The 16,588-nt window shown below is 42.1% G+C and overlaps 1 protein-coding gene across 3 annotated transcripts; it reads right to left on the reverse strand.

The window, feature by feature from the left end:
- On the reverse strand, positions 1 to 15,118 carry piwil1 (piwi-like RNA-mediated gene silencing 1). 3 transcript variants are annotated; one of them, XM_039001961.1, is made up of 20 exons: positions 15,053 to 15,118; positions 14,775 to 14,880; positions 14,485 to 14,613; positions 14,104 to 14,318; positions 13,555 to 13,676; positions 13,305 to 13,385; positions 12,997 to 13,194; positions 6,295 to 6,403; positions 6,081 to 6,207; positions 5,869 to 5,986; positions 5,680 to 5,794; positions 2,066 to 2,253; positions 1,851 to 1,923; positions 1,538 to 1,738; positions 1,323 to 1,426; positions 1,109 to 1,179; positions 752 to 905; positions 522 to 647; positions 291 to 438; positions 1 to 117 (listed from the first exon to the last, which is right to left on the reverse strand). In XM_039001961.1, the coding sequence occupies exons 1-20, from the start codon at positions 15,116 to 15,118 to the stop codon at positions 1 to 3; spliced, it is 2,568 nt and encodes an 855-aa protein (XP_038857889.1). The 3 variants fall into 3 exon arrangements, with proteins under 3 accessions (XP_038857889.1, XP_038857896.1, XP_038857883.1); XM_039001968.1 differs by having other exon boundaries at positions 14,775 to 14,874; positions 15,050 to 15,118; XM_039001955.1 differs by having other exon boundaries at positions 14,775 to 14,859; positions 15,029 to 15,118.
- Positions 15,119 to 16,588: the final 1,470 nt, after the last annotated feature.

The following is a 16,588-nucleotide window of genomic DNA, read 5'->3' on the forward strand; positions in this document are numbered from 1 at the left end:
TTACAGGTAGTAGAGGAAGTCATCCAGGTTCATGTTGGGCTCTCTGTGGATGCTCTGGCCCACCAGGAAGGCCAATTTGTGGGCGTATTGACAGGGTGCAGGCACCCGGATGATTCCCTGGAGATAAGCACACAGAAAACCAATGACATGCATACCCTCAATATACTACTTACTATCATGTCCGAAATAAACAATACTCAACAATATAGCAATCAATAATCAATATGATAGAGCAGTAGTCTTCAGCTAGGAATGTTTGCAATACAACTAGCTACGAGAATCCAGCCTACCTGCCAGTTGTAGTACATGTGGCAGAGTTTGTAGGTTAGTCGCTGCATGTGGTCAGGCTTCAGTCCGCTGCTGTCGTACACCACATTGTAGTGGGTTGGGGAAACACTGCCCATGCGGACGGCCTGGCTGACGATGAAGAAGTCGTACCTGAAAAGGAAAGACAGACAATAAGGATACGCAGTCACATATGATTACATTTCCATGATTGATAAATCAGTCAATGATCATACCATTCTGGGCGGGTGACCTCAGTATCGATGCATGTTCCAGGGGGAGGGTTGGTCAGCTTGCCATCGATGCGGGCAAAGAACCTGGAACTGATGCGCTTCTTCACAACCACCAAGGTGAGTTTGGGTCTAGGAGGGGGTAACACAGGAAAGAACAATATCAGCAATAGAATGACTGTTGATTGAAATGGAGTCAATACAGTGGCGAGTTTCTAGAATAGATCGTCTCTTACGCGTAGTCGTGTCCCATGGTCTTGATGGACTCCATGATCTGTGGCACCTCGTAGTTGACCACGCTCTGCAGCATCCCGTCTCCCACTCCGTCTCTGTACACAATGATACGTGACGGCAGGCAGTTGTTGTGCTTCAGCCACGCCTTCAGGGCACCTGGAAAAGAGCCTGCTGTCAGGATACTGGGGATCATGGTCACAAACTTCAATAGGGATAAAACCCTTTCAGCCCTAGACTTTGAAAAAGCTGTCACAAATGTGACTCACTAAATTGGCTCAAATGGATCCTAGAAAAACACTTGGAAGTGAGCTTTTAATAGTTCCTTTTATGTAACAAGTGTTTGATTTGACTGAACATGCCTTGCAGCGCCACCTTGAGTCCGTCCATGATCTCCTGTCCACGGTTCTGCAGCACACACTTTGAGAACCACCTGGGAAATCAGAGGTATGTCCCATTAGTTTAATTGTTAACTCATTCATCATAATATCAGCTTCTGCCATCACACTCTTTGCTTGGCAACAAACCCTGATGGGAAAGTGTCCATGCATGCCTCCTGGCCATAAGGACACATACCTGGACATGCCCTGGTTAAGACTGGCCACCAGAGCTCCAATTGATCTCTTGCCAGCAGCCGTGTCGTGGTAGCAGTCAATGCCCACAATCATCAGCTGCTTCAGCTGTAAAACAGGGAGGTAAGGTGTTTATGTCTTTCAAGTGTAATGGCTTAGCATAGGCACATTCTTCCATTGAAATACATGGGGTGCATTTTATTTGTGCGTGTGTCTTACTGGGATCTCCACGCTCCACAGCTCTCCTCCCATCTTGCAGTTAATCTGCAGGGCGATCTTGGTGGCCACAGTCATGAGGGCCTGTTGTTTGGCGAGGGTGCGGGCCACCACACACTGGCTGGGTGTGGGGCAGTCCACACACAGATACTTCTTCACACTGTCGTACTTGTCCTTTCTGTTGCTGGGCAAGACCACCACCACCTTAGGAAGGAACCCAACACAACTGACAGATTCTTGACAGATAGCTGCAACATGTTTGTAATAACACCATGACAGTCATGTTTAGCCAGACTTTAGCTGAGTGACTACTGACCATCTGGGTTTCTTTCTTAACATTCTGCTGCAGAGCCCTAAGCAGAGACTCCTGGCGGTCCTCGTACTCCACCCTGGAAGAATGGAATGTTATGTCAACTCTGGGACATCAAGTCATTTCTCTGGTGAGAAATGGAATACCAAGTGAAGCCTACAACTGGGTAGTGCAGTTCTCTGTATCTTACTCTCTGTGTGTGTGTGTGTGTGTGCACTCACATGATGGCCCTCTGCATGCGGATGCCCAGGGGTGTGGAGACCTTGTTGAGGGTCTGCAGGAGGGCCTGGGCCACATCATTGTTCCTGCGGGTGAAGAACATTAACCAGTTCTCCAGTGGTCGGCAACTGATCAGTGGGATGCCTCTCATTTCCTTGGACCAGTCTGCTTGCCAGGGGTTGTACTCATACTAGGAGAAAATACAAGAAATAGCAGTTACATTACATCTGCTGAAAATACCATACTTCAAACATTGAAAGTTAACCTGTTAAATCAGGAAAGTGCAGGAAGACGCCCCACCCCCATATTCTAATATAAACAACACTAAAACTTTGATTTTGTGTTGTATTAACCTGTCTGGGAACCCCTCGCCAACAGCCAGTGAAATTGCAGGGCGCCAAATTCAAACAACAGAAATCTCATAATTCAAATTTCTCAAACATACAAGTATTATACACCATTTTAAAGATAAACTTCTTGTTAATCCAACCACAGTGTCCGATTTCAAAAAAGCTTTTCGGCGAAAGCACAACATATCATAATGTTAGGTCAGCACCTAGTCACAGACAGCATACAGCCATTTTCCAACCAAAGAGAGTAGTCACAAAAAGCAGAAATAGAGAAAATTAATCACTAACCTTTGATATTCTTCATCAGATGACACTCCCGGGACAACATGTTACACAATACATGTATGTTTTGTTTGATAAAGTTCATATTTATATCCAAAAACCTCAGTTCACATTTGGCGTTGCCTCCAAAACATCCTGTGAATTTGCACAGAGCCACATCAATTTACAGAAATACTCATAATAAACTTTGATAAAAGATACAAGTATTATGCACAGAATTATAGATATACTTCTCCTTAATACAACTGCTTTGTCAGATTTCAAAAAAGCTTTACGGAAAAAGCAAACCATGCAATAATCTGATTACGGCGCTCAGAGACCAAAACAAGCCAAACAGATACCCGCCATGTTGTGGAGTCAACAGAAGTCAGAAATAGCATTATAAATATTCACTTACCTTTGATGATCTTCATCAGAATGCACTCCCAGGAATCCCAGTTCCACAATAAATGTTTGCTTAGTTCGATAAAGTCCATAATTTATGTCCTAATACCTCCTCGTTGTTCGAGCCTTGAGTTCACAAATCCAAATTCATGACGCGCGATCACTAGGTCCAGACGAAAAGTCAAAAAGTTCCGCTAACTTCTACTTGGTCACAATCCCGGATCCAGGAGCACCCTCATCAGTAAAAAAGCTGACTAGCATAGCCTAGCATAGCGCCACAAGTAAATACTAGCATCTAAATATCATGAAATCACAAGTCCAAGACACCAGATGAAAGATACACATCTTGTGAATCCAGCCATCATTTCTGATTTTTAAAATGTTTTACAGGGAAGACACAATATGTATTTCTATTAGCTAACCACGATACCAAGAGACAACTTTTTTTCCCACAATTTTTTTACTGCATAGGTAGCTATCACAAATTCGACCAAATAAAGATAGTCACTAACCAAGAAACAACTTCATCAGATGACAGTCTGATAACATATTTATTGTATAGCATATGTTTTGTTCGAAAAATGTGCATACTTCAGGTATAAATCATAGTTTTACATTGCAGCCACCATCACAACTCTCACCAAAGCAACTAGAATAACTACAGAGAGCAACGTGAATTACCCAAATACTCATAAAACATTTATGAAAAATACACAGTGTACAGCAAATGAAAGACAAAGATCTTGTGAATCCAGCCAATATTTCAGATTTTTTAAGTGTTTTACAGCGAAAACACAATATAGCATTATATTAGCTTACTACAATAGCCAACCACACAACAGCATTGATTCAAGCCAACAATAGCGATAACGAATAAACCAGCAAAAGATATTAATTTTTTCACTAACCTTCTCAAACTTCTTCAGATGACAGTCCTATAACATCATATTACACAATACATATAGAGTTTGTTCGAAAATGTGCATATTTAGCGGCACAAATCGTGGTTATACAATGAGAATAGTAGCCAAGCTGCAAAGAAAATGTCGGGAGAAATCTTGGGAGAGGCACCTAATCTAATCAATAACTAATCATAAACTTGACTAAAAAAATACAGGTTGGACAGCAAATGAAAGATACATTAGTTCTTAATGCAACCGCTGTGTTATATTTTTTAAATTAACGTTACTACGACATACAGCGTGCGTTAAAGCGAGACCGCACCGAAATTAATGGCGGAATAGTAGGTCAACATTTTTCAACAGAACAACGAATTAACTTCATAAATAGTTCTTACTTTTTGATGAGCTTCCATCAGAATCTTGGGCAAGTTGTCCTTTATCCAGAATCATCGTTGCTCGGTTGTAGATTGTCGTCTTCAACTTAGGAATTAGCAGCAAACATTAGCTATGTGGCCCAGACGTGCCCAACTCACTATAACGCAGCACAAAGAAATATCCGAAAATCGCAATATACTGATATAAACTGATATAACTCGGTTTAAAATAACTACATTATGATGTCTTTAACACCTATATCGAATAAAATCAGAGCCGGATATATCTAAGGCCTATAACGAGAGCTTTCCAGAACGCCATCCTGAGGTCTGTCTCGCGTCATGGCGAACGTTGAAAAGAGTGCACCCCACGTTCCAAGACCATTTATATGGCCTCAGATCTGCCTAGCAACTCCATTCCAATTCTCACTGCTTGCTGACATCTAGGGGAAGGCGTATGCAGTGCATGTCGACCAATAGAATACATGCAAATTAATAAACTGACCCTGGAACAGATTGCCTGATTTCTCACTTCCTGACAGGAAGTTTGCTCCAACTTGAGTTCTGTTTTACTCACAGATATAATTCAAACGGTTTTAGAAACTAGAGAGTGTTTTCTATCCAATAGTAATAATAATATGCATATTGTACGAGCAAGAATTGAGTACGAGGCAGTTTAATTTGGGAACGAATTTTTACAAAGTGAAAACAGCACCCCCTATTGAGAAAAGGTTAAAGTCCGTAAAACATGTCAAACGATGTATAGAATCAATCTTTAGGATGTTTTTAACATAAATCTTCAATAATGTTCCAACCGGACAATTCCTTTGTCTTTAGAATTGCAATGGAACTCAGGTCGCTCTCAAGTGTGCGCGCGTGATCAGCTCATGGCACTCTGGCAGACCTGTTAATCAGCTCTCATTCGCCCCCACTTCACAGTAGAAGCCTCAAACAAGGTTCTAAAGACTGTTGACATCTAGTGGAAGCCTTAGGAAGTGCAATATGACCCCATAGACACTGTATATTCGATAGGCAATGAGTTGAAAAACTACAAACCTCAGATTTCCCACTTCCTGGTTGGATTTTTCTCAGGTTTTCGCCTGCCATATGAGTTCTGTTATACTCACAGACATCATTCAAACAGTTTTAGAAACTTCAGTGTTTTCTATCCAATACTACTAATAATATGCATATATTAGCATCTGGGCCTGAGTAGCAGGAAGTTTACTCTGGGCACGCTTTTCATCCGAACGTGAAAATGCTGCCCCCTAGCCCTAACAGGTTAAACAACAATAAAACGTTCATTTTGTGTTGGATTATTTACTGTTCTGGAACCCTGCACAATCCTTTCCGCAGGGAGGACTCTGCCTGTGAGGCTCAGGAGTTTGTTGTCAAAGTTGAGTCCCCAGGTATTCAGCTCTGTCTGGGCCTCCGTGTTCCTTCAAAAGAAAGAGATGATCAGTATTGTAATCAATCAAAACTGGGGAATAGAAACCACAGACATTAAACTTACTGGTGGATGTTCCCAACGAAGCGGTTGAGCCGCCCCTCCCTCTGCTCTGGAGTCAGTCTGGTGTGGGTGGACAGGTCCTTCATGATGTTGAAGTCAGCACGCATCTTGTCAGTCAGGCCTTTTGAAGAGTGGTTTGATCATATAATACTTGGCACGACAGTACATTTAACACTTAAAAAACATTTCCAGTGTTTTGTTATAGTCAGTGGTACCTGTGAGGTAGCAGAACTCTGGGACAAGCATGGCCGGCCCTTGGGGCGGTCCTCCAGAAGGACCAATCTTCTTCATATGGCTGATCAGAAGCACCTGGTTGCCGTCAGTGATGTCCAGACCATATTGCTGAAGAGAAATTAAACCACCATTAGTTCAGTCAAGGTTCCATTAAGTGACAACAGCTCATACGCGTGTGTGTGGGACAAAACCTACTGCCTTGTAGTAGTCTTTGAAAGAAATCTCAGAGTCTCCCCTCTTGAATGTGTTGTTGGGAGTATGGTCCCACGCAATGTCATCAATCCTGTAGGTTTTGTTGTTGTACCTAAGGGAAATTATGCATTTACATTAGGATGAAGCCTAATTCTCCATTGTTAATTCATGTCATTGTTACCCATGGCAGAATCTTAACATGTTATCAATAGTGCGTATGTGAAATACATGGAAGCAAAGACCATAGCCCTTTACACTCGTACTCGGGGTTGAAAAATGGCAGTTGGCCACTAACATGCTATACATGACGTCAGAGCTCTGGCTCTCCGCTTTATGGCGCTGTATGGGTTTTGACTGACAAAGATTCTGAACTTGAGCACCTCACACAACAAGAAATTGCCCCCATCCCTCCCGGTAACTGACCACCATTTTTTGTTGTTTGAGTGAGGGAAATGCTGTAAATTGATGACTATGTATTTTTCAAGATGAGACATTGAGGATTATAATAAACACAGCTTTGATGTCATACAAGCCAGCCAAACAACTGTGAGTCCAAATGTGCATATACAGTGTTAACGTTTAACATCACTGTGTTTGATGTACAGTTACAAGATGACATGGCTTCATACACTGGGTTGTTTTTAACAGAATGTGCTTGTTTGTTTATTGTGAAGAAAACTCCCCGAAGCACACGCACCTGAATGCACTCATGACCAGGGGTTGGTTCAGGGAACTGACCAGAAAACTGTAAAATAAATACCCTTTTCAAGGAACAGAAACGGAACCTGTAACCATACTGTAATCCATACTGTTCCGGAACAGAACCGTTATTTTAAAAGCATGGGAAGCAGTTAACGTTATTTTATGTTCCAGACTTTTTTCTAGTCCCACAACAAAATGCCTATTCAAAGCCCTCACGCTGTCCCTTAGAAACTTATTCCAGTGTCTGCCTTCAAGCTGAAAATCTTTGCCTGTTTAGGCTACCTGCCCCTCCCACCTCCAAAGCATAGGCTACTGTATTGAGGTAACAAGCTTGATTCAGAAGATAGGGAGAGATTTTTAATTAGCGAGAGAAGAATGGATTAATTTCCAATGCTAGTTCAGGATACTATAGGCCTAGTTATAACGTTTCACGAGGGATTTACAAAGACGTGTTTTTAATTCTGGTGTCGCTCAGAAGCTTGTTAGCTAGCAAGGTCAAGCGTGTTAGTGCGCTAGCTCGAAGGACACTCAGTTACCCCATAGAAGCCACTCACAGGTATAATTCTGTGGGCCTAATATGTCATAACAAGATGCCTAAGCGAGTCAAGCCTCCTCCTCAACCCATCCGCAAAATTTGGCATCTTGCACCAGGCTACACTTGTCTGTTCATCACACATGTAAACAGCTAGCTTGCCTTCTCCATCTGCACTGATTGAAGTAATTTAATGAGCTGTAAATGTAAAAAATAATTAAAATGGCGAATAAAAAATAAAAGGAACGCTATAAACTCAGGGCCCTGTGCAACTGGGTCCTGGACTTCATGACGGGCAGCCGCCAGGTGGTGGAGGTAGGTAACAACATCTCCACTACTCTGCTCATTAACACAAAGGCCCCACAAGGGTACATGCTCAGCCCTGTACTCCCTGTTCACCCATGACTGCGTGGACACGCAAGCCTCCAACTCAATCATGGAGTTTGCAGACGACAACAGTGGTAGGTAGGCTTGATTACCAACAACGACGAGAAAGCCTACAGGGAGGTGAAGGCCCTGGCGGAGTGGTACCAGGAAAATAACCTCTCCCTCAACAAAACAAAGGAGCTGATTGTGGACGGGGGTTGGAGCACGTCCTCACCATTCTTCGGCGTACACATCACTGACAATCTGAAGAAATTCGGCTTGGCCCTTAACATACATACCACGCGGGTTAAGTGCGCGTTGCAAAATAAATGTACACATACATGTTATTCAATCATCGCACCGTCAACGAACATCTGCGTAGCCAGGCGTTAAAATAGAACTTGGTTCTATTTGTGAAGCTTAACGCGCTGGAAGTCCCGGCTCTCCCATCTCCTCATTGGTTTTTAGGAGCATATACCCACGTGGATGATTGAACGATTAACTGAGGTCCACACTCCAGTCCAGATGGTGGTGGTAGTGCACCTTAAAGTTGGTTGCCAACCGCCATAAAGTTCAAAGAAGACTGGAGGAGAGATTACTAGAATCTAACTCGCTTTACCCTTTAATCTGTGGATTAATTGTCAGAGTAGAGGACCTAGAGCATTTCAGGTAAAATAACAACCCAGCTAGCAACTGCAAACTACCGAACTAAAGTGCCTTGATTGTTAAATTATTTTCGACCCGTCCCCAAATTAATATGGTTGGTTCATAGTTCGTTTGATATTTCAACCTGCGTGTCCTGATCGCGTCTAGTGTGGATGGATAAAATAAACATCACCGGGGGCACACTGCCCGCCCTCCAGGACATTTACAGCACCCGGGTCACAGGAAGGCAAAAAAGATCATCAAGGACATTAACCACCCAAGCCAAGGCCTGTTCACCCCGCTATCATTCAGAAGGCGAGGTCAGTACAGGTGCATCAAAGCAGGGACTGAGAGACTGAAAAACAGCTTCTATCTGAAGGCCATCATACTTAGTCACCACTAGCCGGCCTCAGCCCAGTACCCTGCATTCGGAAATCTCTTTATCCACATTTTGTTATGTTACAGCCTTATTCTAAAATGTATTAAATAATTGTTTTCCCTCAATCTACACGCAACACCCCATAATGACAGAGCGAAAACAGGTTTAGACATTTTTACAAATTCATTAAAAATAAGTATTTACAGTTGAAGTCAGAAGTTCACATACACTCATTTTTCAACCACTCCACAAATTTCTTGTTAACAAACTATAGTTTTGGCAAGTCAGTTAGGACATCTACTTTGTGCATGACACAAGTAATTTTTCCCAACAATTGTTTACAGACAGATTATTTCACTTATTCACTGCATCACAATTCCAGTGGGTCAAATGTTTACAAGTTGACTGTGCCTTTTAACAGATTGGAAAATTCCAGAAAATTATGTCATGGCTTGAGAAGATTCTGATAAGCTAATTGACATCATTTGAGTTAATTGGAGGTGTACCTGTGGATGTATTTCAAGGCCTACCTTCAAACTCAGTGCCTCTTTGCTTGACATCATGGGAAAATCAAAAGAAATCAGCCAAGACCTCAAAAAAAAATTTGTAGACCTCCACAAGTCTGGTTCATCCTTGGGAGCAATTTCCAAACGCCTGAAGGTACCACGTTCATCTGTACAAACAATAGTACGCAAGTATAATCACCAAGAGACCACGCAGCCATCATACCGCTCAGGAAGGAGACGCGTTCTGTCTCCTAGAGATTAACGTACTTTGGCGCGAAAAGTGCAAATCAATCCCAGACCAACAGCAAATGACCATGTGAAGATGCTGGAGGAAACAAGGTCAAAAGTATCAATATCCACAGAACAAAACGAGTCCTATATCGACATAACCTGAAAGGCCACTCAGCAAGGAAGAAGCCACTGCTCCAAAACTGCCCTAAAAAAGCCGGACTACGGTTTGCAACTGCACATGGGGACAAAGATCGTACTTTTTGGAGAAATGTCCTCTGGTCTGATGAAACAAAAATAGAACTGTTTGGCCATAATGACCATCGTTATGTTTGGAGGAAAAAGGCGGAGGCTTGCAAGCCAAAGAACACCATCCGAACCGTGAAGCACGGGGGTGGCAGCATCATGTTGTGGGGGTGCTTTGCTGCAGGAGGGACAGGTGCACTTCACAAAATAGATGGCACCACGAGGAAGGAAAATTATGTGGATATATTGAAGCAACATCTCAAGACATCAGTCAGGAAGTTAAAGCTTGGTCGCAATTGGGTCTTCCAAATGGACAATGACCCCAAGCATACTTCCAAAGTTGTGGCAAAATGGCTTAAGGGCAACAACGTCAAGGTATTGGAGTGGCCCTCACAAAGCCCTGACCTCAATCCCATAGAAAATTTGTGGGCAGAACTGAAAAAGCATGTGCGAGCAAGGAGGCCTACAAACCTGACTCAGTTACACCAGCTCTGTCAGGAGGAATGGGCCAAAATTCACCCAACTTATTGTGGGAAGCTTGTGGAAGGCTACCCGAAACGCTTGACCCAAGTTAAACCATTTAAAGGCAATGCTACCAGATACTAATTGAGTGTATGTAAACTTCTGACCCACTGGGAATGTGATGATATAAATAAAAGCTGAAAGAAATCAATCACTTCCAACTTCAACTGTACATAAGTATTTAGACCCTTTGCTATGAGACTCAAAACTGAGCTCTGGTGCATCGTGTTTCCATTGATCATCCTTGATATGTTTCTACAACTTCATTTGAGTCTTTCTGTGGTAAATTACATTGATTGGACATGATTTGGAAAGGCACTCACTTGTCTATATAAGGTCCCACCGTTGACAGTGCATGTCAGAGTAAAAACCAATCTAGGTCTAAGGAATTGTCCATAGAGCTCTGAGACAGGATTGTGTCGAGGCACAGATCTGAGTAAGGGTACAAAAAACGTCAGCAACATTGAAGGTCCCCAAGAACACAAGGGCCTCCATCATTCAGGGGCGGCAGGTAGCCTAGTGGTTAGAGCGTTGCACCATTAACCAAAAGGTTGCTAGATCAAATCCCCGAGCTGACATGGTAAAAATCTGTCCTTCTGCCCTCGAACATGGCAGTTAAACCCACTGTTCCTAGGTGGTCATTGTAAATAAGAATGTGTTCTTAACTGACTTGCCTAGTTAAATAAAGGTTAAATAAAAAATGCTTAAATGGAAGAAGTTTGGAACCACCAAGACTCTTCCTAGAGCTGGCTGCCCAGGCAAACTGAGCAATCATGGGTGAAGGGCCTTGGTCAGGGAGGTGACCAAGAACCAAATGGTCATTTTGACAGTGCTCCAGATTTCCTCTGTGGAGATGGGAGAACCTTCCAGTAGGACATCCATCTCTGCAGCAGTCCACCAATCAGGCATTTATGGTAGAGTCGGAATCCAGACGGAATCCACTCCTCAGTAAAAGGCACATGACAGCCCACTTGGAGTTTGCCAAAAGGCACTTAACGGGATTCAGACCATGAGAAACACAATTTTCTGGTCTGATGAAACCAAGATTGAACTCTTTGGCGTCACGTCTGGAGGAAACCAGGCACCGCTCATCACTTAGCCAATACCATCCCTACAGCGAAGCATGGTGGTGGCAGCATCTGTGGGGATGCTGTGGGGATGTTTTTCCAGCAGCAGGAACCGGGAGACTATTCAAGATCGAGGGAAAGATGAACGGAAAAAAGTACAGAGAAACCCTTGATGAAAACCTGCTCCAGGGCATTCAGGACCTCAGACTGGGGCGAAGGTTCACCTTCCAACAGGACAACGACACTAAGCACACAGCCAAGACAATGCAGGAGTGGCTTCGGAACAAGTCTCTGAATGTCATTGAGTGGCCAAGCCAGAGGCTGGACTTGAACCTGATCTAACATCTCTGGAGAGACCTGAAAATAGCTGTGCAGTGACGCTCCCCATTCAACCTGACAGCGTGTGAGAGGATCTGCAGAGAAGAATGGGAAATAATACAGGTGTGCCGAGCTTGTAGCGTCATACCCAATAAGACTCAAGGCTGTAATCGCTGCCAAAGGTGCTTCAACAAAGTACTGAGTAAAGGGTCTGAACACTTGTGTAAATGTGAGTTTAAAAATTCTTAATACATTTGCGCACAATTTTTTGGGGGGGGTATTGTGTGTAGATTAAATATATATATATATATTTGTTTTATTGCCTTGCAAAAGCGTAACGCTAAGATCCTATTTTATAACTTTGCTAGTAATGTTGTCAATAGAACAAGCTTTCAAATCATGCCCACCTGACCTAGATTGCGATTTATAATGGACTGTTTTTGGATTGCGTAAACAACAGTAACTGTGTGATGGTGGGGATGCAGAGTTGTGTTCCAAAGTAAACTACAAATGTGAATGCTCCAGTTTGTCAACGGCACAGCTAGGAGAGCTCAAAAATATACATTACTGTTGAATGTAGGCAACAACATCTCCACTACCGTGCTCTTTAACACAAAGGCCCCACAAGGGTGCATGTTCAGCACCCCCCTGTACTCCCTGTTCACCCATGACTTTTATGGGTGCATTGAAACTGCTTAGGAACTGTACACACTTTGGAAAGGTGGGTGGCTACTTGGAGACACCAGTTAGTCCTCTCACTCAAACCCTTGTAATTTGTTGGTCATATGTCACACCTACCCCACATTTTCCAGGAATAGTCTTATGTTACTGAATGTATCCAGAGTATTTTCAGATTGTTATCAACAAATGTGAAAAGTACAGAACATTTTATATCAAGTGTAATGTTTGGATTTAGTCTTGTGTCAGGTGAACTGTTGTGTACTCACCTTCGGTCTAATAATTTTCCCATTATCTATGAACTGTTCCCTTTCAATTGCTACCATGGCTATGCATATGTTTTCCATATTTATTCTGTAAGAATTTAGCCTTATCCATATAGGCCAATTCCCAGAAGTGTAAAGGGATAACACTTTTCAAGCAGTTGTTCCCTATGCCAAGATTAACAGATTTAGGATTTAATCCGATTAGACTCCTGTAGTTCAGTATTGAAGACACTATAGTAATGGGTCTTACTTGGTGAGGACAATGAGTCCCACCAGCTCCTTGGTGCAGGCCTCTGGGAAGCGCTGATCTCCACTCTGCTGCCTGAGGCCCATCATGAAGCTGAGCACCGTCTCACTGCGCAGCACCTTGTGGCTCACGTCCGTGCACAGCATGATGCTGGACTCGTACTGGAGGATGGTGGAAGTAAAACCGGGCCAGATGGTCAGCCTGAAGAACACACACAGCACACAGTGAAAAACGCCAAAAGACATCACACTGCTTAATTCTGGTTCTATAGTCTCCATAGAGTCCACTGTTGAGGCTAGTGAAATACAGACCTGTGCTGTGGGATATTAAGTGGGTCTGTTGGGTTGTAGTAATGGCGTCCAATCTGCTGCATGTTCAGCATCCTCAGCACTCTGAAAACAAGAACAGACAACTGTTAGGCAATGATGGAGTAGAGCCACGGTTAGGGTTTTAGTGTTAACATGTCACTGTCCACTATTTTACAGATATGGAATATTATTTTCAGAGTTTTGAAACTCAAAGCTGTGAACACGACAATGACCCTTCAGTAGGTGTTCTGACCTTCTGAAGATGATGTTGTAGAACTGCAGGCACACTGGAGAAGTGGGGGGCAGCTCATTGGTCAGAGTGACAGTGATCTGGACTTTCTCACCCATTCTGGTCTCACTGTACAGCACAGTCTCCTATAAACAAAAAAAGTATATCTAAAGACCCAGCAGATTTAGAATAATCTATTAATTTAAGTCTAAAAAGCACCTAGGTGCCAAACAGCCTTCTATGTTGTTTAACAGAAACTTAAAGCTGCAATATGCAACTTTTTGGGCGCCCCCAACCAAATTCACATAGAAAGTTTGAGTCTTAGTTTCGGGTTTTGTACAAGACAATATTTTGGTATTTTAAAATATTTCAGTGGTTTAGATGGTACAATGATTATTGTTTTGTCAAACTAAAATTAAGCAAACTATTAGAATTTTAGCAATCAGGAAAAGGCAGAGCGATTTCTGCATATTGCACCTTTAACTGTAAATCCCATGTTACACAGGAAGTTAGTACTAAATTACATCACTACATAAAGCCACCAGAGGAATAGTGCCCTCCAGTGTACTGTACCGTGTTGTGCAGTTTGTGAGGCAGGAAGAGGAGGGCTCCATCAAAGGTGCGAGCTTTGCCTAGTGTCTCCTCATGCTGATACATGAGGGCAGAACGTAGGCGCCGTGACTCCATGACAGGCTTGAAGTCCACATGGTACTGGTACAGCACCCACTGAGGGCGGGACAGGATCTTGAAGAAGTTGGCTTTCAGCTCAATGGGAGAGCCAGAAAAACCTGAGGAAATATCAAAGGTTACCGTTAAACCTGACTGCAGCCAGGGCAATTTTAATTTCGAAATCTTTACTAAATGATTTAGCTCAGTAACACTTTGTTTTTTTTAAAATAAGGATGTATCATGGCAATTCCTGTCAAACCATGTAGTCATAAGCCATTTACACACCAGACTTGGACTCTCTCACATGCTCCATGGCCTGCCTGGTGTTGATTCCTGCATCATGAAAGTCACGACGCCGTCCACCTCTCTCTCCAATCTTCACCTGCTGAAACCCTGCAGATATCTGAATAACGGCTGTGAAAAAACAAAACACTAATTATTTAAGTCAGCCTTCTATCATTCATTGTAAATGTATGCACAGCATTTTTTCATTTCCATTAAATTCAGCTATCCATAATCAGTTGTTCTGGGAGTTAATGTCATATTAGATGATCCAGAGGAAAAGCGCACTGCACCTTCGGAGGACACAGCCCCTGGGGCAGTTCTCTGTCTTCCTCGACCCACAAGCTCACCCTCAGAGGGGGGAGCTTCACGTGCTGTCTCCTGAAAGGGTGTCTGCAGGTAAGATCACTCATATCAGATAAGACAACTGTAATTTCTTACATTTGATTAACAAACACCTTAAGATTCAAGTACTTTAATTATTTCATCAAAACGAAAGTGTTAAGATTTACTACTCCAGGCCCTAGTTAACAGATAGCATATTAACTAGTTGCTCATGCAGACTAACCATGCCAGGTGCCGCAGTCTCTTGACCGCGCGCTCGGCCCCTTGATCGTGCTCGTGCACGGCCAGTCATTTTCAGCTTCTAAAACCTGGAGAAGACAGTGTTATTGCAAAGAATTTACCCATTTACTAAAATATTTTGATAACTATGTTCATTGTAAGATAGCTAATTGGTAGCTGGTTTAGCTCGCTAATAGTGTCAACCAAGTTTGAGCACATACATTAAAGTCACTTGCAACACATTTACTTGCCAAAGCCTAGCTAGACCAACAAAAACAGTACCTGTAGCCAACTATTAGAATTATTTCAACAACAAATAGTGAAGAGAAATTGGTTGACAAAGGTAAAAGCACGCGCTGGGAAGTGGCTGGCTAGCTACTTCCACAATGAAGTAAAAAGATGCATGGCAGGCACATGGCCCCTTAAAGCTAGTTTAGCTAGCTAGCATTGGAGTGACTGCTAACTATCTTTGCACATTAAATTGACAAAAAAAAACACGTTTCATTACAACTTATTTTCAACAAGCTCACACGATAAGTTTTCGTGATGTCTAAAAAAAAAAACAACAAGAATGTTGTTTAGCTAGCCAGCCAACATTTTCTAGCTAACTCACGTTAGCGCTAACATTAGTTGACAACATTTAACGTACAAAATTCAATTCATGTAAATTAACAGATTCCATTCTTCACATGAAGTTAATGTATACACTTAACGTCTATCAGAATCTTTGGTGATTTATGTAAATATGATATCAATATTTCTACCTACTTACAAACTCAACCTAGACAAAGAACGAATCAGTAGCAGCGATTAAATTTTTGTCTTGCTTGAACGCAGTATGTGTAGGTCTTCTCACTTCAAAGTATTACTACGCTCGTCAAATTTGCGAATGAAATGAACAGTTCAACGCGTAACATCTTATTTTAAAACATATTTTACTAATTGGATAAAATATGTTTGTTTTCAAGTAAAAAATGGATCCAAAAATACTAACTATACATATGTGCAAAACGGAGGAGAGAAAGATATATATTGGAATGGAAAGATAATAGATAATAAATAAGCGGAGTGATCTTCATGACCTTGAAAGTTTTCAGTATACCTCTCGCACCTGCCAGCTGCAATTTTACAAATATCCACCAGATGGAGATAAAGTACAGGCCTGGCAGCTACACAAACCGACATAAACCCATGTCTATACATCGGCCTAGTAGACTACCTGATTATAATCTAGACATACTTTTATAATTTCTAGAAAATAAACTCTTATCTTGTTGACATCATAAAACACATTTTTTTCATAATAATACACAGGGTGGTGTCATTCAAAAGCCCAAGGAACACACATCATCTTAAATTATATCAGGCCTACTCACTACTCATGCCCTATAATTAATAACATAAGAATTGTCTTGCGTTTGGATGTGTTGTGCTATTCAAAATTAAGTATCCAACATAGTCCAATAATCTGGAATTATAATTTATTCCATAGCAAATACCTAATTTATTTATCAGAATCTAGCCTTAAACTCAGAGATGTGTT

This window comes from Salvelinus namaycush, chromosome 1 (genome assembly GCF_016432855.1).
Source record: "Salvelinus namaycush isolate Seneca chromosome 1, SaNama_1.0, whole genome shotgun sequence".
Lineage (NCBI taxonomy): Eukaryota > Metazoa > Chordata > Actinopteri > Salmoniformes > Salmonidae > Salvelinus > Salvelinus namaycush.